The following is a 27,358-nucleotide window of genomic DNA, read 5'->3' as shown; positions in this document are numbered from 1 at the left end:
CTTGCTGCAAAAAATGTTGGTTGATTTCCTTGTCGAATATAGTGGTCTGAGGTTCTAAAAACAGGAAGCAGTAAAGTTGCTGCTGAAGGAATGTTTGATCCAGCCCCACAGTCTTTTCTAATGAGAGATCTGTATCGAGTGACATTCAAATGCAAGATATCGGTATAGGCTTGGTACCAAAACCACTGGTATCATGCCATCTCCAATATAATTTAGATTTGTATAAGTAGGGTTTTTGTATTACTGTATAGTTAATTGAAAATGTTTCAAGCAGTTAATACAAAGTCTCTGTGTAAACCAAACATTCTACATGAACCTTCTTTATTGAAATTGATACAGTGTTGGTGTGGAGGGACCTCTAAGGTGTTCAATGAGGTGGTCACTGAGGAACATACTCTTTCTACTTCAGCTCCATTGATGTGAGGAACAACCATCCTGTAGCTTGTCCATGAAGGAAAAGATCCAACATTGATTTTAGAAACAGTGAATGTCAGCAATGTGTTCAGTAATGTAGCGCGTGATGGAGTCAGTGTGCTCAGTGATGTCAGTGTTAGCTGAATTACAAACTACCCACCAGTCTGTGGATGTGTGTGAGGATGGCCTCCACTGGTAACTAGATTGGGGAACCAGAATTTCCTATTTAAATCTTTGTTTGTATGCAGGCAGGTGGAAAATGGAGGTGTGATCTGAAGCTGGACAAGGGGTTAGAGCCCACAGTGTAGCAGTGATCTGATCAGGGCAGAAGGTTGCAGCTCACAGTCAGTGCACATGACCTACCCTTGTGACTTATCTACCTGCAGTGGAATGCTGACTGTATTGAGGATGAACTCTCTAGGCAGAAAATAAGGTCAGATTTAACTCAATTTCATTTGAGTGCATAATATTAACTCAAATGCTGCCTGAATGCATGCGACTACAGTTTCTGTTCATTTCTGGTCATTATTTTGATTGTAAAGACTGTGATAAACTGTTGTTTGTGTTATTTTTCTTAGAGGTGTCAATTTCAGGTTCAGAGATTAAAAGTCCTCATCAGGATTTTGCTCAGGCTTCCTGGATTGTGTTGATTCCACTAATTTTACCTGGATTGCTAATTAGAAAATCTAGCATGCTTGAGCAAAATCCTGGTGAGGACTTTTAATCTCTGAAACTGGAATTGACACCACTAATTTTTCTTTCCAAAGGTTCAAGTAAACACTTTCAAAAACACATTCAGCTGGGGATAAACATTGCTATTTTCTGATGCAGGTCAAACTTTCTCGAGGGGGACTAACAGACAATTCTGGGGAAGATGTTCTTAACCAGATTTGAATGACAAAAGGAGTTCACCTAGGTTACTTAGGTTCTGTGTATCTGACCAGTAAAGCATCCAGATGGCTCTGACGTACCTTGTGTTGTCACACCAGTATTTAATAAATCCTATTAATGAGCCTAAATTATGTTTGTCAACATCAGAGGAGGTTGCAAACTCTGCGGCTCGTAGTGAAGACCCAGACGTGAAGGACAGTGGTTAGATCTGCAGGCACTGTGGCTGGGAAACTCCCCCACTCCCCGCTGAACTGGGATCAGTGGGAAACACTCCCACACCCCCGCTGAACTGGGATCAGTGGGAAACACTCCCACACCCCCGCTGAACTGGGATCAGTGGGAAACACTCCTACATCCCTGCTGAACTGGGTTCTGGCTCACGTCTCCATCCCTGAACTCACCCGGTCCGTGTTCACACACTCCACATACCAAAAATGACTTTCATGTAAGTTGTTTTATTGTACTTAAGGGTCACGGGACCATAAATTCAGCTGCAAATGTTGTCCATGTTTGCTTTGTATTTCATGTAAAAAAAGAAAATGTGTTTGTTTAAAGACGACTTCATAGATATATATATATAGATATATGTATATATATATATATTTCTTTTATTTCAGATCTGAATATTAAAGTCAAAAATACACAGTATGATTGAAACATATTGCACTACGTCAATGGTGAGCACAACGGGCGTCACATGTGCATTAAATGAAATATCAATTTAAATATTAAATAACTGACAAGGTAAATATGTAAACACTAAGCTAATTAAGATTCTTTTCTATTGCAACACTTCCGATTAAAGTGGTTCGGTAACAGTACAAAAAAAAAAAGAAACAGTAAAACAATACTACTTTCCTTCCAGTTCCGGAGGTACACGGCGGTCTCCGGAGGTACACGATGCACTACCCAAAGTCTTCTATTCTTTCGGGGATTATCCATTACTGTTGCCATTGTTGTTTATTTTAAAATGTAATCTTAATTTTTTAAATGGCCTGTTGATTCTGCCCCTTTTCTACAAACTGCACCAAAACCCTGAAAGAGACTTAAAACAGCAACCAAGTCCAAAGACATCCAAACATCCAAAACGCTGGACACCAGGACACATGAGCTGATGATGTGGCTGAGGATGTGGTTTAATGGCTGATTAATATTACTGGTATGATGTAAGGGGGAGTATGTCCCTGTCGGAGGGTGGGGGGTGGGGAGGTGGGAGACACAGGACATACACCCCCGCTCCCCTTCAAAGCCAAAGGAAAGATGGGCGGGGTGGGGTATTTTGATTCAGTAAGGCCCCTATGCTGGAGTGAGATTAAATTAGATCAGATTAGGTCAGACTTGGCTGGATTAGCATCTGGGAGAGAAGGGGGGGTCAGCGGGCGATTCTGTGAAGGACTTCAGCTCATAGGCAGCACCACTGTCCACTTCCATGGATTTCCGGGAGAACAGGAGACGGACGTCCCGATGGAGGTAGATCTTTCCAGATCTGGAGCTCTGGAACCTGAGAAACATTGGCAGAAAGACATTAAAAGTGTCAATAAAGTCAAACTCCAGCCATAAAATCATCTGGATTTTGAGTGAATACAGACCGACACTCATGTGGTAGAGAGAGACAGGTGTCCTTACCTCAGGTGAATGAGGTAGCGCAGACTCCGCCCCTGGCCCAATGGAGGGAGGGGCTTCTTGTTGTTTCCATTGAATTCGCGTTTGACAGGGACAGAGAAGGTCCTCTGCCTCAAGAATGTCTGATGGGCAGATGGCATCTCCCTCAGATCATACATCACCACAAACATCTTCACCACCGTCTGGTTGGGGTTGAATAAGGTCTGAGACAGAGCACACAAGAGGAACAGAATTCAGGATTTGAACAGCTACACATTCACATACAACCTGCTTCCTCCTCATATTAATTCAGAAGCAGTTTGCTTGCACAAATGACCTCTGTCCCAACGCTTTAGTTTCTATGAAAACTGCATTTCAGAAAAGTTTTGGAAACCTGTACGTCTTTTACTACAGTTCACTGCATTTACTTACTTGGAATCTTTGGATATATATGGACACACTTTTAACGTGGAATTCCACCTGTGCTAAAATTTAAAATGCTATGGTTTACCACCAGAGGGCATTCTGCCCTGTTGCTGTGACTGTGTGCACCAAAGATGAATAGAGAAATGGAATACTCAGCACCACACACCACCAACACCCCCCCAACACTTACCACTTGAATGGTTCCTGACGGAGGCACACGGTAGCCCCTCTTTCCCAGGGACTCCAAGTTTATGACACCCTGCAGGGTGAAGAAAGAGTCAGGGTTAGGGGAAAGGTCAGCAGAGGTCAGTGTTCTGAAGCAAAGCTTTCACTATGTGCTGGACAGTGATCCTCCAGAAGAACTCTGAGGTATCATCACTCATTTTAAATCTCTAAATACAGCAGAATACTGGCAATGTCAGAGATTCCTGCCCTTCAGGAAAGCTTTGGATGAGCTGAGCCTAATGGATTAGAGCAGGGGCACACTAAACTCAGTAGTGCCATCCACTGGACTATGATGGATAACCACAAAAGCTTGGAAAGAAAAACAAGGACAAAATAAAACCCTCTTATAACATCAACAAGATACCACACTGCTGAAAAGCACACAATGCGCTATCGCCGCGTGAGACATTATCACCGTGTGAGCTGTTATTGCTGCGTGAGAAATTTTCACTGCGTGAGATGTTAGCGCTGCATGAGACAGAATGTGTGTTTCTTATTTACAGCTTCAGCGCCATGAAGTCAGTGATGTGGAATTGTTACCATGTAGGGTGAAGGAGCATTGTCGTCAGAGACGCTGTAGAATGACACGTCCACGGGGAAGGTCATGTGACTAGGGCAGAAGGACCCACTGGCTCCAACCTCAGCAGTGAAGCCTTCCACGGTACCCAGCGGCTCCAGACGGTAGTTCAGGACACACTCCTGCTCGTGCACACACATGAGTATAGTTCAGGACACACTCCTGCTCGTGCACACACATGAGTATAGTTCAGGACACTCTCCTGCTCGTGCACACACATGAGTATAGTTCAGGACACTCTCCTGCTCGTGCACACACATGAGTATAGTTCAGGACACACTCCTGCTCGTGCACACACATGAGTATAGTTCAGGACACACTCCTGCTCGTGCACACACATGAGTATAGTTCAGGACACTCTCCTGCTCGTGTGCACACAAGGATAGTTCAGGACACTCTCCTGCTTGTGCGCACACAAGTATAGTTCAGGACACTCTCCTGTTTGTGCGCACACAAGGATAGTTCAGGACACTCTCCTGCTCGTGCACACACATGAGTATAGTTCAGGACACACTCCTGCTCGTGCACACACATGAGTATAGTTCAGGACACTCTCCTGCTTGTGCGCACACAAGTATAGTTCAGAGCACTCTCCTGCTCGTGCACACACAAGGATAGTTCAGGGCACTCTCCTGCTCGTGTGCACACAAGTATAGTTCAGGACACTCTCCTGCTCGTGTGCACACCCACACCCACGAGTATAGTTCAGGACACTCTCCTGCTCGTGCACACAAGTAGTACATCTTATTAGAAGTAGCCTATGCAATGTTAGGTAACAACGCAACAGGCTTTGAGTGATTCATTGAGTGAGCGATTCATTGGATGAGTGAGTGTGTGTGGGTTTGTGTACGCGTACCTCAAAGTTCCCCAACAGGCTGAGACTGGCAGGAGGGGCACTTGCACTAAGGAGCTGCTGAGGTTCGTCTGTGTCTTCAGATTTCTTCAAACAGACTCTACACACACACACACACACACACACACACACACACACACACACACACACACACACACACACACACACACACACACACACACAGTCAGCCAGACTGTTAGCTTTAAAAAATAAAAGTTCATCTGCTATATATGGTGATGGACATGAACAAGGAGGTCATGTGGTGTTATCACCTACTAGTGGGGGTCATGTGATGGTATCACCTACTAGTGGGGGGTCATGTGATGGTATCACCTACTAGTGGGGGTCATGTGGTGTTATCACCTACTAGTGGGGGTCATGTGATGGTATCACCTACTAGTGGGGGGTCATGTGATGGTATCACCTACTAGTGGGGGGTCATGTGATGGTATCACCTACTAGTGGGGGGTCATGTGATGGTATCACCTACTAGTGGGGGTCATGTGGTGTTATCACCTACTAGTGGGGGTCATGTGATGGTATCACTTACTAGTGGGGGGTCATGTGATGGTATACTCTTGAGCGTGGGGGCAGGGAATGTGCGGAAGAGGAAGATCTTACCTCTTACCAGCAGCCCATTGGAGCCCTTTGCAGCGAATCAGTGATGTGTCTAAATCAAAATAGCCAGTCTGGCTCCTCCTCTGTGGCACCTGGCCAGGACAGGACAAACAGTTGAGAATAGCCACAGTCAATAACCAAGCGCTACAGGAAATGCATGTGTAAGTACTGGCAGCATTCAAACCACACAGGTTTGCAGAAGGCTGGTGAGTCAAACAACCCATAAACATAGATAAAAAATAAAATAACCCCTAGCCCGAAACGAAAAATAAAAAATAAATAAAAAATAACACACAACCCAAACCCCCAAACCCTAAACATAACCCCTAAACCCTAAACCTAAATTCCAAACCCTAAACCTAAACCCCAAACCCTCCTTTCATCCTCTAATTGTCTCGTCCTCTCACCGGACTAGAGAGCAGGGGTAGGCCCGTGCAGGGCTGGAAGGCTCTGGCAGTCCCATCAATGGAGTGCCTGTTCTGCTTCTGCCAGTAACTACACGCCTTAAGTGGGGAGGCGGGGCTTCTCTGTGATGACATTAGGATAAAATCAACAAGATTAGAATAAAACACATTTGAATCTCTCAGTGCAGCCTGTGGGGCTGGTCTGTGCAGTGGAATCAAATGGTAATGTTAACTGCATCAGGCCAGTTACAGCAGCCTGAAATGAGTGTTAGTACCAAGCTGCTGTTTTCTTTCTGTGAGTGACGTCTCGTGAGGAGCGCAGGATGGAAGCCCCAGAGGGTCACTCACCTGCGGGCTGCGTGCGCCATTGTGGAGCGCGGAGACAGGGCTGGGGGTCCATCGCGGGAGGCTGCTGGGTGAACTGGACAGAGAGGACCAGGGCTCTTCGTTCTCATCCTGGGCTTGTCCTGCTGCCCGCCTCCCTGAGGGTTTCTCCCCAGTCTGGAGGTGTCCATCCACCCCGCCGGGGCTGGCAGGGCGGGCGAGTGAGGGATCAGGTTTGGGCCCAGACGTGTAGCTCTGGCTGTGCTGTGCCAGCGGCTGGGCCACGCTGGACTCTGCGGGTTTCGAGCAGGCCGCAGTCACCTCCCTGGAGTGCCGACACGTTTCGGGCAAGCTGCTCTTCTCCCTCTCCTCCATGCGACTGGGCGAGTTGACACCTGAGACACCATTGGCTACGTCTGCCACACGATCCTGGCGGGGCGGGGAGGTGTGACCATTAGTGGGTCTGGGGCTCAGACGCTTCTGGTTTTGGCAGGAGGGTCTGGGACTCAGTGGCTCACGGCACAGTTTATAGGTGGAGTCCAGGAGGTCGTGGGACTGCTGCAGACGCTCCTGGATCAGGCGCGAGATGTCCTGCACGGCCTCCGTCAGCGAGCCCTCTGCCGGGCCGCCCAGCTGCAGCCGACGGCAGGACGCCGGCTTGGGCGAGATCCTGGACTCGGCTGGATCCACACGCTCGGCCCGAGACCGGCTCCGGGGGCTGAGTGGTGTATGGAAGAGAGAAGACCGGCTCCTCTCTGGGTGGGCTGGGCTCTCTGGCCTCGTTCGGTCATGTGACTGAGCAGGGTGGCTGGTAGGGGGGGAGTCTTTGGTCTTCATGTACAGCCCCTCGTCCCGAGTCGAGCTCCAGGGGGTTTTGGGCACAGGTGGTTCGCAGGTCGAAGTGAAGAGGGCGTCAGGGAGGTGGGGTGCAGTGGGGTCACAGAAGTTCAGCCTCTGAGCGATGCGGGCAATGACGTCCTGCCGTTCCTGGAGGAGTGAACCAATCAAGGGGTTGGTTTCTCCTGAGCTGGGGCGGGGACTCGGAGTGGGGGACACAGAGTCGGTAAGGGAGAGCGATTTGAACCCACGGGCCGGAGACGACTCCCTGCCCGGCACCTTCCCCACGCTTTCCGCCCCATTCGTGCATGAGCCATAACCATCGGCCGTCGGCGCGCCCGTATTGCCGTTGGTCCGACCGTACAGCCACTTCACGGCTTTTCCAGGCGGGAGGGGAGATTCTGAGCGTGGGGGGCACTTGCGGGGGTTGAGGGGGCTGTTGCAGGTGGGCAGCGGCGTGGAACGGAGAGGTCGGCAAAGGAGAGGGGAGGCCTGGAGCCGCACAGGGGCAGAGGCAGGGGCGTCTCCGAGGGACAGAGGGGAACGTAAGGATCCCTGGGGGGAGAGGAGGGCACGCTTGCCCAGGAAGGGCAGTCCCGAGTGGATGCTGCACTTCAGCACGGGGTAGTTGGGCTGGCGGGGCAGCGACTGCACACGCACTTTCAGGGCCACGCTGTGCGACACGTTGGGCACAGGGAAGGCGTGCTCGCAGGGGGTCTGGGAGAAACCCCACATCAGCCCTTCATCTGCTGCACTTATTCTGAGAAAGAACAGACAGGAAATAAAGGAACGCACACATGCACCCATGTGGACACACGCAAACATGTAAACATAACATTTTCAGTGTTTATACACTTTGAGAGGGTTAGCTTTAGATTTAGGTACAAAAGTATATGTTCATAAGGCAGACACACACACACACACACGTTACCTGTAGAGGATGTTTCTGGGAACGATGCCGTGAGAGGCGCTGAGCCAGGCACTCAGCTGCGAGAAAAAAACATACGAACGGACGGCCAGCAGAAGAGTTTTCTCTTCAATAAACCGATCACCACTCCTGCAACACACACACACACATACACACACACACACACACACACAGGCACACACACGCGCGTGCGCGCACAGGCACACACACACACACACAGGCACACACACACAGGCACACGCGCGCGCACAGGCACACGCGCGCGCACAGGCACACGCGCGCGCACAGGCACACATGTGCGCGCACAGGCACACACACACACACGCGTGCGCGCACAGGCACACACACACACACAGGCACACACGCGCACAGGCACACACAATCAGAACTTTCTGGGAATTGCATGTATCTTTTCTAACCTTGTGAGAACAACAGAAAGACGCAGTGCAGAACTTGCTGTTGGACAATGACACGTGTTTTTAAACATGGAATGTGCATATATAGATCTGTGTGTGTGCGTGTAATGCCTTGTGCTGAAATGAATGTAACTGTGTTTCCATGTGAATAGGTGAATTGTATGAGTGTGTGAAGATTGTGTGTATACATCCCATGTGTGTATGAAAGGGTTTATTGTAAAGTACCTGTAATAGGCTTATAGAAGTATGCATGTGCACGTGTGTATTCTGAGCATGTGTGTATTCCGAGTGTGCACGTGTGTGTGTGTGTGTGTGTGTGTGTGAGAGACAGAGTATACACATACATCATTTTCATTTGCCATGTGTGTATTCTGAGTGTGCACGTGTGTGTACTGTGTGTGTGTTTCTTACTGTCTGGGTACAGGCTGTAGGGTCCATCTCTCCAGCAATAACGCGTCCTGCTTTATCGCCGGGTCATTCAGGTCTGCGCCATCTGTTGCTAGGCCCTCATCGCTATAGCAACAGTCAGGGAGCAGCATCACTTCGATCATGATTGGGATGTGATTCCGCCATAGCAACATGACCTCTGATCTTGTCCGCCGTGCCTGACGACACTGTGAAAACAACAACAAACACACAGCACACAAACAAGGACATGACTCAGCTCAACAGAACAAATGCTGCATGTTTCATGGTTGTGTACCACATTGTACAGTACGGAAGGAGTCGTATGAAACAGCTGGTAGTTAAGGGATGTGGATGTGACACAGCTCTGGCTCCCCCTGGTGTGTGTGGAGAGTAGCGTGTGTTTGTATGCTAAATGCACACCTGTGGCAGTTTGTCGCTGCACTCGTGTTTGGAGAGCACAGGCGCGGCCGTCTGGGCAGGGGGGCAGTGCAGGCCCTCGGTGCGACCCTTCACAGAACATTCCGGCGTGCGCCCTTCTGTGATCAGGAGTGTGAGGGACACCAGGAACTCCTCGGCGTCATATTCAAAGAATTCCTCCACTGCTTCTGCAGACAGACAGACGAACAGAGTCAACAACAGGAGAGGAAATATCCAAAGGTACCAGAGACAGATAGTAACCCTAAACCCTAACGTAACCTTAAACCCTAAACCCTTTACCTCAAAACCCTAACCCAAGTCTCAGCTGGTAGTTTATGTATATGGTGTAAATAGTACCCCAGCAGAAGAACAGACTTGGAAACTAAAACCAGGCCTGTTGTGCCCCCACCCCATGACCTCAGCATGACCTCATCACAGTGGCATGGACAATCATGAATGAATGAATGAAATGAAGTCTAGAAAAGAAAAGTACTTAATAGGCTCAATTAAAAGCTCAATCAGGAAGACGAGATTGAAAGGTGTCACCTGTAGATTCCTTCTGATGTAACTGAATACAGTATGCAGCCATACCCCTACGCACACACACAGGCAATGTCTTCTCTGCTCGAAGCAGCTGTTCTTTACAACGAGCAGGCACACACACACACACACACACACACACACACACACACACACACACACACACACACACACACACACACACACACACACACACACACACACACTCCCAGCAGCAGAGAGGAGAGCTGGAGGAGTGTTGTAACAGCCTGAGGGCAGAACTGTCAGCTGAACCACAGAAACCAGTCATACCAGTAACTCTGCCATACAGGATCTGTCTCGCCTGAACCCTGACCCCCACCAAAACCACAACCCCAATCTCACAGGATATCTCGCCTGATTCTCACAGGATGTCAGAAAAGACAGGACAGCAACCCTCCTGTAAACAAACCTGGGTGGCCAGGGGGAGGTGGCCGTGTCATTCATGTGCTGGGAGTCCCAGAGTCCCCATCATATCCACTCTCCTCAGGAGCAGAAAGGACAAGAGTGTTTCACTGTAGTGCATCTCCGTGGCCCACACTGCAAATCTCTACACACTACACTACATTCAGCAGAAGGTGCCAGTGAACAGTGATGGCGAAACAAGTGAGAACGCAGGCCAGGAATAGAACAGGAACATAAGGTCATTCACATCCTCTCAGCTCTCTGTAGGAGGGTAAGGGTTGGGTTTAGAGGTTAGAGGTTAGCAGAGATACCAATCACGTCTCTGCTGGAGCTCTGAGGAGTAGGAGAAGATGGACCTCAGCCCGACTAATCCACGCCTCTCCCACAGCCCGACTAAACCACGCCTCTCCCACAGACTGACTAAACCACGCCTCTCCCACAGACTGACTAAACCACGCCTCTCCCACAGCCTGCACTGGAGGACAATAAGGACCCACACAGCACTGCAGAAAACGCACCATTCCTCTTCACTGGGGTCCCGGCACAGTGTCACACTCATTTGAAACCACAGCAGAGAAACATCCATGCATGCTCAGAGTTACCCTAACCCTAAACCCTAGCACTAATCCCTAACCCGTAACCGTAGTCCAAACCCTAACCCCTAAACCCCAACTCTAACCCTAAAGCATTACTCTAACCCTACCCCCTAAACTCCAACTCTAACCCTAGCCCAGTGGTTCCCAAACTTTTTCTGCCGTGCCCCCCTTTAGTAGATAAGAATATTTTTGTGCCCACCCCTACACACACACCCCCATATTGACACATGTGCACATGTTTTAAGCCTGGTTTATACTTGACGCGTCGCGAGGGTCCGTGCAGCGAAAATGACGTAATCGCGGTAGCTCCGCACGCGCGAGGCCTCCGCCCACCTCGCGCGACCCTGCGCAAACGATGGAGGTGTTTATACTTTCGCAAGCGTCACTGCAGTGTTCTCCGAAACGATATGTGGTAGAAACACCCCTCAAAACAGGGGAATGAATATTTACCTGACCAATTTTAATGTTGCTTTGTGTTTCAGGTTTGCAAAGTGCTGGAATTTAGGCTAAAGTACTTTAAAATGCTTGAAATTGTAACTACTTCGTTTCACAACAAATAGCTGTCTGACTGAACAATTCTGTATTACGTTAACAAATGGGTCATTCTACAAAAACGTCCACTTTTGACAGGTGGAAATTTTTCCTACATAAATTTCTTTTTTTTTTTTTTCTTTTTAGGATTTTAAATTATACTACATTATTACTGTACTAATTGGCTATAAGAACATATAAGGTACACCTAAATGGCTTTTTGCCTTTTTGTACATTTATTTGAAGATTTCATGTACCGTTACCCATCAGGATTGTAACACCAGTGACGGTAACACCAGTGACAACTGTCATAACAAACCTGTTTTACAAAGTAGCTGCCACAGGGAATCAAACCACATGTTGACAGTCATGAACTACTCACTGAATTATGTATAAATTAATAAATTTTTATTATTCTATATTCATTTTCCAAAGATTAAAGTAGGGCATACCAGTGACTTGGACTAAAGCTTCGAAGGAAATATTAGGGTAGATGATAAAATTTATAAAAAATGAAAAATGACATTGAACTTACAATGTGTCTGTTTTTATTAATGTTCAGAGAGGAAACAAAATGACTTCCTGTGAGGTCATCAGCATGCCTTTGTATATTAAAATAATAGTCTTTTGTCATATGGTAACACCAGTGACATGAATATTAGGGACGTACACATTTATTATGTATTTTATTATATTTATTTGCAATAATGTATTTTTAAATATTCTGTTTGATATATTGGACCTTTATGGACACATAACTGCAGTTGAGTTAATAAAGTATATGTTTTCCATTAAGAAATAAAGCCCTTAGTTTCAAAGCATGACAGCGAGGACAGGCATTTTTGGGCATACTTGGACAAACACTCAAATGGTTGAAAAGAAAAACTGACTCATATGTGGTTCAAAAAGGTATAATTGTTCAAATATCACGTTGTTTTGTCTTAAAATGTAAATAAATCCCTAAATCTGAGGGCTTTTAAAATGCAACAGCCCTTTAAAGTCTAGGGACACAAAAGTGGACATTTCTGTAGAATGACCCAAATACGAGCCTCTTGTAATTCCAGGACGAAACGAGAGAACGTGAAGACGTTAAGATTGAGCGTTTTGAAAATAAACAACCATTAAATAATGTGATAAAAAAGCGAATTATTTCGAATAATTCCGAGTATAGGTATAAATATTTAACTTAATTAAGTTTAACATGCTGGGAAATATTGAAATGGACCTTGAAAGTGACATACAAGTGCTTGAATTCGACCTTATAAAGGTGTATGAACCCTGAAAACGTGACTTTGTTCATTGCGCTGACGCGCGGTGCGCGCGAAGTTACAAAATTCGAGAGGTGCACAACCTCGCGCAACGACAGCGTGCGAGGACCTCGCGCACGGGCGGAGCCACAGCGATTACGTCATTTTCGCTGAGCGGACCCATATATGTAACTGTGCGTTCACACCGAAAGCGATAAAATCGCTCTCCTTCGCCAGCATTGCGTCGCGTGGGGGCGTGTCCAACATTACGCCTGCATGCAGCACGTGACAGATATGCAAATCACGTTTTTAAAGCAGGACGCAGTATTTATTTTAATCTATTGATTACAGGACACACGATTATAAAGTAGTGCGTGTATAAAACATAGTGTGTGTATAAAACACATATAGTATATAAACCTAAAATGTTTATGTATTTTTTTTACTTTTTACCCCAGACCCGAAGATCAAACAGGAATTTTAAAAATCATAACCAATAATAGGGTATACGCTAATTTATTGCAGATGTTTTTTAACAAATGAACAGTATTCCCTCCAAAAATAAACATCATAAAGTGCGGGACATCCAGAGACAGCCACTATTAATCTCTCCTCCATTTTGCAATCGGAACAAATAATCAGTAGGAACCAAAGTCAGAGGTGCGGTTTCGGAGGAGGGTGCAAACATACTTTCTGATTGGTAGTCGCCGCCGCGCGTCACTGCTCATTTGCATAAAATTGAGCCAAGCTCAACTTGTTCGCGTCGCTCGAATCGATCACTTTGCGTGTCGCTCACTCTCATTGAAAATGAATGACTTCCGGTCGCCGTGTCGCTCTCGTCGCTTTCGGTGTGAACACACAGTAATGCTGCAGCCCGGAGCCCCGGTGGGCGTGGGTAAAGGGCGGAGCATGTGTCAATCATTTTCGAATGCAGCCAATCAGATACTACACTTTCGTTGTCAATCAATTTTTATTAAGCCAATTATCAGCCAGAGTTAGCTGTCAATCATTTTTTACTGCAGCCAATCTTAACAGATCTGCCAAAAGAAGGCGGAAACTGCACGGAGAAGCTCTTTAAACAGAAGTATATACCATTCTTGCACAAAAGTAGCTGAATAAAAACATTAGAAGAGCCATGACTTTAGACATTTTTAAATAAAAGTTTTAAATACTTCTCACTTGTTATTCTGGAACGGCACTTTAATGTTTTTTTTTTCCTTTATTGCACGTATTGCATCATTTACATCATATATATATGTAGGGGTGTATTCAACTAAGGATTTTCATAGTCGAATCTGATTCGTCAGCTTTTCCCTTTAGTCGACTAATGGTTTATTTTTATTTTTTAATTTAGAGCACCTTAAACGGGATCCCGTTCCCCGATCCCGTCAGGACTTTTTTCCTCTTCAAAGTAAAAACCTAAAACACTCAGATAAATGAATAAACACGGTTGGTTGGCATTATTCAGCTTTTATTTATTTTTTATGAAACGTTAGAGAACATTAACCGTCAGTGCGCATATCGAACTGTCAGACAGGCACTGTGTAAAATGTCAAAAATATTTTAAATAAAATATGCCTGCCTGAAAATATAAAAAAATTGCCACACGACAGCAAAAAAATACAAGGAAATGTTAAGGTGACGGGGTTTAAAAGCAAACAACAAAAAATGTTTACAGGCTACTTGCCGAGATGCACCGCGACGAGACGACACGACTGAAACGACAGAAATTTTTTTTCGCCTTACACGTTTTAAATGGTATGCCATGTTGGTTGTTGTCGTGCGAAATGAAAGACGTTGTTGACATAACTTGCACTTTACTTGGTTTGATTAATCTTTATGTTTTTCAAAATACTTTTGAAGTTTTTAAATAGCCAGTTTTTTAGCAGGTGCTGCGCGTATTCTGTAGCGTGTTCAGCTCCACTCGTTTGGATTGTGCAACTGCAGGGTGTGATTTATTAATGTGTAGTAAGGAAGATGCCTATTGGTAATGCGCAAACATCATTTTAAAATATTTATTAACAGAAATTAGGATGATTTTATTTGACAAAAGGCTATATATAACGAAAACAAAGACATTTCATGTAACAACTAATGCTTAGCTGCTTGGGCACCACCATGCAGTTAGAATGGTACATTCGACTATGACGTTCATAGTCGACTAGGGGGTATAGTCGACTATAGTCGAATCAGCGACTATTGCAGGTCACCCCTATATATATGTAACGAGTGTAAATTGTTAGCGGAGGGGAGGTGTAATTTTACTTCCAAGCTTTTACTTCCAAGCTCCGCGCCCCCCCTGCAATAGCTTCGCACCCCACCTAGGGGGCGCGCCCCCCACTTTGGGAACCACTGCCCTAGCCCAAGCCATAAGCCCTAAACCCTAACTCTATCCCAAGCCCAAACCCTAAACCTTCAGAATGGAACCCTGTGAAATCCAGATGCTGGCCCAGGGGCCTGAAACAAGGCCATTATACTCTTCTGTGGAAAAGCTTGTGTGTGTGTATGTGTTTGTGTGTATGCGTTTATGTTGTGTTTGTGTGTGTATGTATGTGTGCATGTATGTATGTGTGTGTATATGTGCGTGTGTGTGTTGTTGTGTGTGTGTACATGTGTATGTATGTTAGGGGTGCACGATATGGACTAGAATTGCGATGTGCGATAACATTGTTGGATATCCCGATATCGATGTGAACCACGATAAATTAAGATTAAAATACAGAAATGTAGTGTCTCTCTGAACAGCAGCACGTTAATTAGGGTTCACACACGTAGTGTGGGAAACCTATTGTAATTGCTGAGATTTTTCTTATTATTATTATTATTATTTTTCCCCCTGTAAAACGCATACTGCAGCCTAGACCGTAAGGCCCAGAAAGACCAAACTTGCCAGCAAGGTGCAGCAGGTGTGCAATGAGAGAAATAGAGACAGGGACCCACATTGGCCTGATGGTGGCGCTATAGCGCACCATTTTGCGTTTTGGTCCATATCTCTCAAACCGTAGGGCCTAGAAACAAAATTCCACTTCTGATGGATTCCTTGGCTCAAGCCAAACAAAAAAGCCTCAAGAACCATTAAGCTCCGCCTACTTAGATTTTTTGCTAATTTGCATAATATGCAAAACCTACTTTTTTGTACTAGTCCCTGGTTTTTCATCGGATCACCACAAGCTTGGTGTCAAAATATTCAGGAGAGTCTCATTATCAAAGTTGCTTAAAAACATTTTGAGATTTGCATACAGTTTGGTTGTCACATGTCAATCAATAGCTCCAAGGCGTGGCCAAATTTACTTAAACAGCCATATCTCAGCAACGCTTTGACCGATCTTCATAAAATTTTAACCGTTGTTAGGGCACATGACTACGAGGTCATACGTCAAAGCTGGCCACGATTGTCCAATAGGGGGCGCTATAACATGGGAAAAACTGTATCTCAGAAACCATAAGTCACATCAAGCCAAAACTTTACAGGCATCATCAGGGGCCCAAGTGATATCAAGACACACAATGATGACATCATCACTCAAAAAACATGGCCGCCATGAGCCAATTAATTTTTATTTGAATTAATTGGCCATTTGACAGACTTACCATTGGCCAAACAACATGAAACCTCACCACTGTGCATATCCCAGGACTATGTGTCATGCTGTGCAGTTTTAAAACATTTGGCCACTAGGTGGCGCTATTTGTGAAAATCATGCATAACTCCTCCAAATTTTCACTTAGGAACATGCAACTTGTTTCTTTTTATTCCTTGCAGTAGACCTGACAACTTTGCAATTACAAGTCCTATTAAAAAATGCATACTTTTGTCACATTCATCTATTGTTTGAAAATAGCTATTTACAAACTAGTCATAGGAATTTGATCCAATTATGGAAAAATTGCTATGAGCATAATCAGTAGACTCTGTAGGTAAAAACTGATTAAAAAAATGTTGGATTTTTATTTATCTGATTGGTCCATTTTCCCATTATATCATTGTGGCCATGCCATATATGACCTATATTGCTATAACTCATAAACCATGTATGCAATCAATTCCCAATTTGAAAGGCTTTTATATCCTGAAGTCCTTGTGAGGTCTGCCAAGTTTGGTTCAAATTGGCCTGTCGGGGGCGCTACAGTACCCAAAAACCTAAGAAAACATAAAAACTCATGCTGCAATCTTGTTTTGCAGAATACAGACAAGTAATTGGTCTTGTATGATCCAGATCAATAAGTTCTATAACATTGCAATTGCATCTTATAACAAAAAGTGCACTGCCTGACCAGAAATGAACCTTTAAATTCACCAAAATGTCATATTGCATTACTGAGATTAATGAGATATCAGTATGGTAGTACTTGGGTTCCATCTAGTGGCCAAACATTGGAACGGACTGAAAACTATTTCTCACATGAAATACCACACAAACACACACACAAAGCTGATCTCAGCATGTGATTTAGTTCTGTGATTTGAATCATTTTGCCAATACACATTATTTTGATCCTTTTGGGCCTTTAGTGCCCCAATTGAACATTTTTTTGCACATTGATTTATTTGTGCATTTTTCCACTCAAACAGCTTCTTTTGGGTCTAAAGGACCTATTGGGTCTATTGCCTATTGAAGCCAAGTGGCCTATTCGTGTGTGAACCCGCCAATTGCCGCTTGCGGCTATATTTTGTTTTGTTTTTTACTGTGTAATGAATCCAGAATAATTCCAAATATTTTGCAGGTTTATTCAACAATAGATTCAATCTAGGTTTATACTTTCACGAGTGAGCGACTCCGCACACCTCGTTAACCTCCGCGAACGGCGGAAGCGTTTAATCTTGCCGTGTCACATTCTTTGCAGTGTTGTCCGAAACGATATGTAGGCCTAGTAGTATAAAAAAACACCCCTCAAATACAGGGGAATGAACTTTTACCTGACCAATTTTAATGTTGCTTTGTGTTTCAGGTTTGAAAAGTGCTGGAATTTAGGCTAAAGTATTTGAAAAGGCTTGAAATTGTAACTACTTCGTTTCACAACAAATATCTGTCTGACTGAACAATTCTCTTGTATTACGTTAACAAATATGAGCCTCTTGTAATTCCAGGATGAAACATGAGAGAACGTGAAGACGTTAAGATTGGGCGTTTTGAAAATAAATATCCATTAAATAATGTGATAAAAAAGCGAATTATTTCGAATCATTTAGAGTATATGTATACATATTTAATTCAATAACGTGCTGGGAATTATTGAAATGGACCTTGAAAGTGACGTACAAGTGCTTGAATTCTACCTTGTATAGGTGTATGAACCCTGCAAACATGACTGTTCTCATTGCGCCGAGACGCGGCGCGCGCAAACTTTAAATAAATAATAACATTAAATAATGTGATAAAAAAGCGAATTATTTCGAATAATTTAGAGTATATGTATAAATATTTAATTCAATAACGTGCTGGGAATTATTGAAATGGACCTTGAAAGTGACGTACAAGTGCTTGAATTCCACCTTGTATAGGTGTATGAACCCTGCAAACATGACTGTTCTCATTGCGCCGAGACGCGGCGCGCGCGAACTTACAAAATTCGAGAGGTGCACGACCTCGTGAATCGACAGCGCGCGAGGCAATTGCACACGGGCGAAGCCACCGCGATTACGTTATTTTCGCCTCCCGGACCCTCGCGCCGCATCAAGTGTAAACCAGGCTTAAACCAAATCGCGTGTCTGATGAGCGTGTTCACCCCACTCCAGGGTTGCCAGGTCCTACAAAAGTTTTCCGCACAAAATCTGCGAGTGTAAGTTGTCGGCGGGGTGGGGGTTGCGAGTGTAAAATGGAGACAAATTAAGTATTATATCGCGATCGATTCTTAGTGTTGACTTGTAACTTCCGCAGTAGCCCAACTCAAAAGTAGCCCAAAAACCCGCACCCTGCGGCCCCAGAATTTTTACCCGCGGCTGGATTTTCAAACAAGCCCAATTTGGCGTGAAAACCGCGAACCTGGCAACTCTGCCTCACTCTGCCTCTTGCCTACTTACGTCACGTGATCATAGTCTGCAGCGCGAATAGCTCCCTCTATTGCTGGACGAGGATAACGCAATTTGAGTTTGCTGTTATTCAAGGAGTTATCGTGGCTCTTTCGATGTGTTTATCGTGAAACTTCACATCGCGATAACGATAAAAATACGATTAATCGTGCAGCCCTAATGTATGTGCATTTGTGTGTTTGTGGGCTGACCTCGTGTTGCCAGTGGCAAACGGCATGAACAGCTGAGCCTTGTCGTCCAAGAGACAGAAACACTGTTCAGAGCCAACAGAGAACGCACACAACCCAGCACTGCCACTAGGGGGGGGTCAGTGAATAGTGCTCATGTCCCTGTGCTGGTGAGGTCCGGCCTGTTTTACTGAGCTTGTGAACCAGTTATTACTTCATACTTTATTATGTACTTGGTACACTAGCTGCAGTATTTCCACTGTAGTTTTGAAAGGATGTATATTTATATTCAGCAAGTCATGGACTCAGAGTTGAATTTCTCTTTAAATAAATAAGTACACACACACACACACACACAAACATGTATGCCTGTAATCTTCAAATCAATTTGTGTTTCTTGTGGTTCTTCAGTACAGCGCAGCTCTAAAACCTCACCTTAGAGCTCAAACACTCCAAGACAAATAACTGATCCAGGATCAGCTCTGTCCACTCAACTCCATGACTTCCTTTGTGGTTGCAATAGCAAAACTGTCCTCAGAACAGTTACCTGGACACCAAACTGTACCTGCCATGGGCTTTAATGCATTGGCTTTCATATTCTTTCCCTTGCCGTCTTGCTCTGTGCATCGTTTTGTTGCCGTGTTTTACATGATGACACCTCTGTGGTCTGTTACAGATTCCCCAGCACATGGAGAAATACCAAAGCTCCTCCTCCTTCTCCTCTGATGGCTGTACTTGTGTCCAATCAGTACTGTGCAAAACCAGATGCCACGCCTGTGAGGTAAGGGCAAGAGGCGGAGCTAAGCCATGTGCAGACGAACCTGGTGCAGAGCGACAGGTATCATGTGACTGTACTGTGCTGTGAAATGTTTATTTCTCTTTTTTGTTAATTTTTCAATATTCTCTGTGGCTAAACATTAAAAGGGTGTTTATTCTTCACAGAAACTGTGTGTGTGTGGGGGGGTATGCATGTGTGGGTGTGTGCATATTATGAGTACTGAATGAGATCATGTTCTGAAGCTGATGCAAAGACAAGTAAGCACAGTCCTTCTTGTGTGTGTGTTTGTTTCTAGTGCACCGTTCCTTGTTATTATACACATTCTTAAAGGGACACACATTCCTCCCACGTGCTCCTCTCTCATGAAACATATGATGGGGGAGGGGGGGGGGAGAAAGGAGAAGAGAAAACAGAGAGGAGAAAACACAGCTTGAACAAAGAAAAGGAAGAAAAAAAAAAGAGTTGGACAATGACTGTGAGCGAGAGTGGGAGTGCAGCGTGAGGCCCCCCTCTCTGCCACAGTGGTATGTTCCCCTGGGCTGTGGCTCATTAGGGGAAAGGTAAAGGAGAGCAGGGTGGAGGGGTGTGTGTGTGTGGGGGGGGGTGTATACGCAGGCAGAGTGGAAGCCTCCCTCTTCTTTTACTCCTTCCTTCTCTCTCTCCCTCCCCCTCTCTGTCTCTGCTGTACCACCATCACATAGAGCCTAACAAACAACTCCTAACAGAATAACCAATAAAAAGACAAGAACCAGAGCTCATTTGCATCACTCTACAGAGGAGGGTCTCACAGTGCCTCTGTGTCCTCCTGTGAGCACACAGACCAACGCGAGTGTTCTGCTGTAGTGCCCTCTACAGGTCACTCCGGGCCGGCCACTCCTACCTTGCCTCCTCCTTCAAGACCAGACGACATGATGCAAAAATCAGGTGTACAAATATGACCAGGGACTATTTTCTCTGGGACTCAGCACGCTGCCACAGGGCCAGAGCGTATGACCGTATCTGGGAAGTTCTGCTTAGTTAAGGAAGATCAACGTTGCCACCACGACACAGGACAAACACACACGATGTTCTAGTGTGACTATGCCAAATAAACCGGCATATTTGCAGTTGAAGTCCAGCATACACTCATCCATCTAATCATGCTGAGTCTACAGGTCTGAAATGCAGTGTGGTGATGAGACAGCAACACAGTGCTTTAGAACATTAGAGTGGCAGTCCCTGCAGCCAATGTCCTCACACGCTGAGGGGAAAAGGCGGGACTACACAGCACCTCTCTGTTGTTCTGTAACTTGAATGTTTGGTTCCTTGCTGTATGCAACACGATTGTTAACTGTGATTTTAAATGTACATAAATAAATGTGTAGAGCATCAGTGTTGTGGGAGGGGTCACATGCGAACATGGTGGGAGGGGTCACATGTGAACATGGTGGGAGGGGTCACATGTGAATGATGTGAATGATTCACTGGTTCATTCACGTCCAGGCTATGCGGAAACAATGACACCAGACCTGGTTGTGACATACAAGTAGATACTGTAATCGGATGCCTGGGGGAATGATCAGTTTCTAAATGTGCGTCTTGGTGGTGACGGTGGTGGTGGTGGTGACTGTGGTGATGGTGATAGTGATGTCTGTGGTAGTGGTGATGGTGTAAGGGCAGCAGAAACAGTGTGTGCTATTAATGACCACCGAAGAAGATGCTCACAGCCCAACAGGTGTGTCCAATAACAACGCTGTAACCATCAACACCTGCCCAATGACAAACATGGACATCACCAGCTCTGACCTCAGCCTGTCTCAATGACAAACAGAAAGGTTGCTTAGGGACATCAATTATACTCAAACACACAGACACACATGCACAAACACAACAGTGCCCAAGTGCCCAAGTCTAAAATTATTCTGAAGGCCTATGGCTAGCTCTCTCCATTTAGGTTCAAGACATCACTCTGTCCTTCCAAACATACATACACACAACAGACAGCCTCTGGTAAAGGGTTAAGGTTAGGATTTAAGCTCAAGCCCTGCTGAACACATCAGGAAATTTTCCATTCAATCCCAGCCAAAATGGCTAGATCAGTTTATTGTGGTGGGTTTGTGAAAAACTGGAGGAATACTGGAGGGGCTCAGACTTCTGGTCTGACTGCAATGCATGGCTAACCTCTAACCCCTAACCGAGAGCTTAATCCTAACCCTTAACATCTTACCCTAAGGCAAATCCTAACTTCTAGCCCTAATCCTAACACCCTGCAGTGGATCCAAACTTAGGGTTAGAGTTGAAGCAGAGAACTCTCTACTAGCGCGAATCAGGTTCATTAGTTCCGAAAAAAATTCAGCAAACTGGATCAATGTGTGGATGGGTTAGGGTTGTTAACACTCTTAAACCCCAAACCATAACCATAAATTCACAACCTAATTCTAACCCTAACCTACCCTAACCTTAAACCCAAACACCTAACGTCAAACTCTAAACCCTAACCTAACATTAACCCTAACCAAAACCCTAAAACTTAAACCATCCCCCTTCCCCAAGCCATTATTTTACCCTACCCCCCTCCCTGAGCCCTATGCCTTGTCCCCTAGCCTTTGACTTACCCTATTACTTCCCTTAACCAAACCTTCCCCCAATGTTTGACTGTTGGCCCAAACACTACCTCTCCGCCAGCTACATCCATCCCTCCCCATCATTTCCCCTACCTCTCCCTCTTTCTATTCCTCATCCTTCTTTTGCTCTCCCATACCCCCCAAAAATTACTTTACCTCTTCCCCAAACTCCAATATAGTGTGCCTGTGCACCTAAAGGTTTTTAACCCCTTTTTATTATAAACCTTAATCCTAACCTAACCCTAAACCAATACCTAACTCTAGCACGCCTCCCACACAGGCCACGAGAGTCCAATACAGAGGTGCTGTGATGGTGACGCCCGTTGGTGGTGAAGTACAGTACTGTCAGAACTGTGGAGACTCTTCACTGCAGCTGTGGCCAATGGAAGGAAGTGAGAGAGATTGAGAGAGAGAATAAGAGAAAGAATGATGAGAGAGAGAGAGAGAGAGAGAGAGAGAGAGAGAGAGAGAAATGTAGAGTCCTTCAGCAGCTGACAGCATGATGTCAGCACTCACACAGTAGAAAGCAGAACAGCAGTACTACAGTGTGTGTGTGTGTGTGAGAGAGAGAGAGAGAGAGAGAGAGAGAGAGAGAGAGAGAGAGAGAGAGAGAGAGAGAGAGAGAGAGAGAGAGAGAGAGAGAGAGAGAGAGAGAGAGAGAGGCCAGCCCTACTCCACTTCACATGTACAGCAGTGCAGGAGCTCAGGTGACCTTTTCACATTTTATTAGCTGTTCCTTTTCTTGCATGCACTAAATGCACCAAACATGTACTCTGTCTATCAGAGGGACAGTTGTGCCTGTATAAATAATAATACATTTTATTTATAACAGAGAAAAATATAATACATTTAATAGTACATCATTGAATACTAAAATATTAATAGTATTAGACACCATTGAACACAGGCACACCAGACACACGCACAGTTAGAGGAAGGGTAGAACACATTCGTCTGCACAGTGTGTGTGATGTGGCACACAGGACAACTGGCACTGAATTATAAAAAAGGGCCCATCATAAAAATTAACCACATCATAAACCCTAATCCCATCTGATAAACCCCAACCCAATCATAAACCCTAATCCCATTATTATAAACCCCAACCCCATCATAAACTCCAACCCCATCAATAACCCTAATTACCATTTTATAAACCACAACCTCATCATAAACCCTAATCCTATTATAAATCCCCAACCCATCATAAACCCTAATCCCATTTCATAAACCCTAATCCCATCATAAACCCCAACCCCATCCTGCATGGTCTGACTGAATAACAACAGCAACACGGTCACAGACCACTGCAAGGAACAAAAATAAGAGTGAGACAAAGACCCAGAGACTGTAGATAACAGGAAAAAAAAACACGTCAGCAGGCAACCACATCCACAATTGCCACATCTACAACTCCACAACACACCACTTCAACAATGGACCCAAATACCCAGCAGCAGCCTGTGTGTGTTGCACGTGAGTGTGAGTATACGCGAGTGTCATATAGCTCTGTACAGGGCATCATAGCCTCTGTGAACAAGGACAGACTCAGTACTTCACACTGCTTCCCACAAACAACCACAAACTCCCTCTAGTAAATACAGCAGCACAGAGGACATTACACTGCTATCAACAGAGTGCTTACTGTTCAGTCTGACACACACATGCGCGCACGCACACACACACACACACACACACACACACACACACACACACACACACACACACACACACACACACACACACACACACACACACACACACACATATACACCTTATCTCAGAGAAACCTGAAACAAAGCACCAAATGTAGTTACTTATTCACTTCCTTTAGGTTTAAAGGGAGAGAGCACAGACAGTTCTCTGTGTTTTGGTAACCTTCTGTTTAGCTGGAAGGTTTATTTTGAAGAAAGGCTGGTAACCCTGCCCCCGTCTGAAAGGCTGCAGTGTGCAAAACAAAGCTGTCTCACCTCCCAAAACTTTCCACTCTCAGCTAAAAACAGGGGCAGACTCCAAACTCACATAGCAACAAGCTCCGTGCTCTGATTGGACGGAGGTCTCTTGCCAGAATGTGAGGACCCGTTTCCTGTCTGGGGGCCAAAGTCAGAGAAAAGAAGACACAGAGACCCCAGTGCAGGCCTGCTCAGAGCTTCTCCACTCTACAGATTATGGATGTAGAATGACTATGTTGCATACATACACACCCAAGAAAATGACCAACAGCCACATTTAAACGATACAGCTGGGTTTGTGTGTTTAGTGTCATTACTGGAGTCCTGCTTTTTAACCACGGTCAGAGAAAAACTCAAAAACCAGTTTAGCATCTCTCCAGGGACGGACGGACGCACACACACTCACTTTCAAATAAACACACACTTAAACACATTACTGCTTTTAGTCCTGTGTATCTTCTGGGTGGAGAAATTCTAATAAGGAATGGAGTTGACCCTGGATAGAGACCTGACCACCTCCACCCTCCTGGATAGAGACCAGACACTCCCACCTCCACCCTCCTGGATAGAGACCAGACACTCCCACCTCCACCCTCCTGGAGAGAGACCTGACACTCCCACCTCCACCCTCCTGGATAGAGACCAGACACTCCCACCTCCACCCTCCTGGATAGAGACCAGACACTCCCACCTCCACCCTCCTGGATAGAGACCAGACACTCCCACCTCCACCCTCCTGGAGAGAGACCTGACACTCCCACCTCCACCCTCCTGGAGAGAGACCTGACACTCCCACCCTCCTGGATATGCCAACTCCTATCTGAGACTCACCATGCATTGAAGGGACTGTGACTACTGGGCCTGGAATTAGAACTATAACTATAAAACTATATTTGAACTACAAATACAGACTTCTGATAGCAAGCCACCCAATGGAGGATGGATTCCCTTTTGAATCTTGGTCCTCCCAATGTTTCTCAATGTTTGGGCAACACGGTGGCTTGGTGGTTAGCACGTTTGCCTCTCAGCACTGAGGTCGTGGGTTCAAGTCCCTATCTGAGTGGAGTTTCCATGTTCTCCCTGTGTTTGTGTGGGTTTCCTCCGGGATCTCCGGTTTCCTCCCACAGTCCAAAAACATGGAGGTTAGGTAAATTGGCAGTCAACAAAAAAATTCTCCCTGAGTGTGTGTCTGTGTCTCTATGTTCAATAAAAAAAAAAAAAAAAAAAAGTGTCTGTGTCTGTGTACGTGCGTGTGTGTGCTTGTATGCCCAGTGGTGGATGGTGCTTTGCCACTAGGGTCTGTCCTCTCTCCCCTTCCTGCACCCCATTCAGTCCCCCAGGGGGCTGTGGCTTCCGGTAGAGAGTACGCTGTGCGCAATTGGCTGCCGCTTCTCGCCGGTGTGTGTGTGATTGATTGTCTGTGACTTGTACCTGTGTTAAATTGTAAAGCGCCTTGGGAATCTGGAAAGGCGCTATATAAATCGAACATTCATTCATTCATTCTTCCTAATCCCTGCCATCTTAGGGCATTTTTCCTTGCCACCGTCACCTCTGGCTTGTTCATTAGGGATCTGGATCTGGACCCATATGATTGTAAAGCTGCTTTGTGACATGTGTTGTAAAAAGCGCTATATAAATAAATTTTACTTTGACTGGTTAGGGGTCAGAGGTTAGAGGTTAGCCATGCATTGCAGTCAGACCAGAACTCGGAGCCCCTCCAGTATTCCTTCAGTTTTTCACATTGTTTAATGTAATTTGTATGAAAATGTAGTTTAAGTGAACAAAATTTAACATTTTCATGACAAGTGATTTCCTGAAGTCCTAGATGTTTTACATTTGAAGGTGTTTTGTAAGAGACCAGACAGTCTCACCCCCACCCTCCCAGACAGAGACCTGACACTCCTACCTCCACCCTCTAGACCAAAGTATGCACGTAGTTTTATGTTTCATATGTTAAAATGATCACATTTTCACAACAGCAGACAGGGCAGGTGTGAATGGCACATCCTGCATGGGAACCATAAACAAAGCAGAGTTAACTACAGCCATCATGCTCAAACGGTCCAAACCAAAGGAGACGCCTCTGTCTCTCATCAGCTACAGTGGCTTCACCCTGCCGACCTTCAACTCATTTGAAAGGCACTGTGGGAAATCAAGCAAATTAAAACCACTGGAGAGTTGTGATGCTGCATACACTAGGCTAACACAGACAGAGGGAGGGAGAGAAGGAGAGAGAGAGAGGAGATTTGGAGATAGAGAGAGGGGACTGGTAGAGAGGGAGAATGTTGCATGATAGGTCATACAGGATCAGAGTTGCCAGGGTACAGGGGTCATAGAGGATCAGGGTCGCCAGGATACAAGGGTCAGTGAGCCTCCAAACCACTGGGCTGCACGTGCTGGTCTGACTGTTCATGGTAAAGCTCTGCACCAGGTGGACTAATCAGACGTGTTAGACCACTCCCTTTCTCCCTTTGTTCTCTCCTCTTCTCCTCTGAACTCCCAGACGTGCTGTCTCTCCGCCACACGAGGCCCACTCGCCCTGACACGTGCCCATCGATTATCGGTCCATGGCGGCCGTCACAAAGCAGATTACAGCAGTGCTTACCAATTAATACTATTTAACGTCACTTTCTGTCCTAGACAACATTCATTTCGGTCTGATGATGCACCAGTAATCTTTCTATCTGCTAAGTAAAGTAGATACATGCTGACATGCTGTTTACTCAGTCCTGTTAACAGTCAGGTCAGCCTGAACTACGGCCCCTGCTCTTTTTGACCAGACATACTACACACAAACGTCTGCACAAACGTAGTGGTGAGAGAGTACAGGGTGTCCAGCCAGGCATGTACAGGTCAGCCTCTTACCAGCCTCAACCAGCCAAGGCTAAACCAGCCCAGGCATGCACAGGTCAGCCTCTTACCAGCCTCAACCAGCCCAGGCTAAACCAGCCCAGGCATGCACAGGTCAGCCTCTTACCAGCCTCAACCAGCCCAGGCTAAACCAGCCCAGGCATGCACAGGTCAGCCTCTTACCAGCCTCAACCAGCCCAGGCTAAACCAGCCCAGGCATGCACAGGTCAGCCTCTTACCAGCCTCAACCAGCCCAGGCTAAACCAGCCCATCTTAAACAGCCTAAATAAAATCACACAC

General features: G+C 45.6%; 1 protein-coding gene across 1 annotated transcript in view; it reads right to left on the bottom strand.

Moving 5' to 3' along the window:
- Nucleotides 1-1,758: 1,758 nt before the first annotated feature.
- The window catches only part of atosa (atos homolog A), a 32,385-nt gene continuing 6,785 nt past the window's right edge, over nt 1,759-27,358 (bottom strand). The window contains exons 2-12 of the mRNA XM_076995317.1: nt 9,344-9,528; nt 8,927-9,129; nt 8,103-8,228; nt 6,359-7,931; nt 6,014-6,133; nt 5,610-5,698; nt 4,992-5,088; nt 4,099-4,257; nt 3,524-3,592; nt 2,932-3,131; nt 1,759-2,806 (exon numbers count right to left, since the gene is read on the bottom strand). Of these exons, the coding sequence (XP_076851432.1) occupies nt 2,653-2,806; nt 2,932-3,131; nt 3,524-3,592; nt 4,099-4,257; nt 4,992-5,088; nt 5,610-5,698; nt 6,014-6,133; nt 6,359-7,931; nt 8,103-8,228; nt 8,927-9,129; nt 9,344-9,528 (2,975 nt within the window). The 3' untranslated portion in view covers nt 1,759-2,652. The remainder of the gene's footprint in view (nt 2,807-2,931; nt 3,132-3,523; nt 3,593-4,098; nt 4,258-4,991; nt 5,089-5,609; nt 5,699-6,013; nt 6,134-6,358; nt 7,932-8,102; nt 8,229-8,926; nt 9,130-9,343; nt 9,529-27,358) is intronic.

The sequence above is a fragment of the Brachyhypopomus gauderio genome, chromosome 2 (genome assembly GCF_052324685.1).
Source record: "Brachyhypopomus gauderio isolate BG-103 chromosome 2, BGAUD_0.2, whole genome shotgun sequence".
Taxonomy (NCBI): domain Eukaryota; kingdom Metazoa; phylum Chordata; class Actinopteri; order Gymnotiformes; family Hypopomidae; genus Brachyhypopomus; species Brachyhypopomus gauderio.
This window is presented reverse-complemented; position numbering and strand designations above follow the sequence as displayed.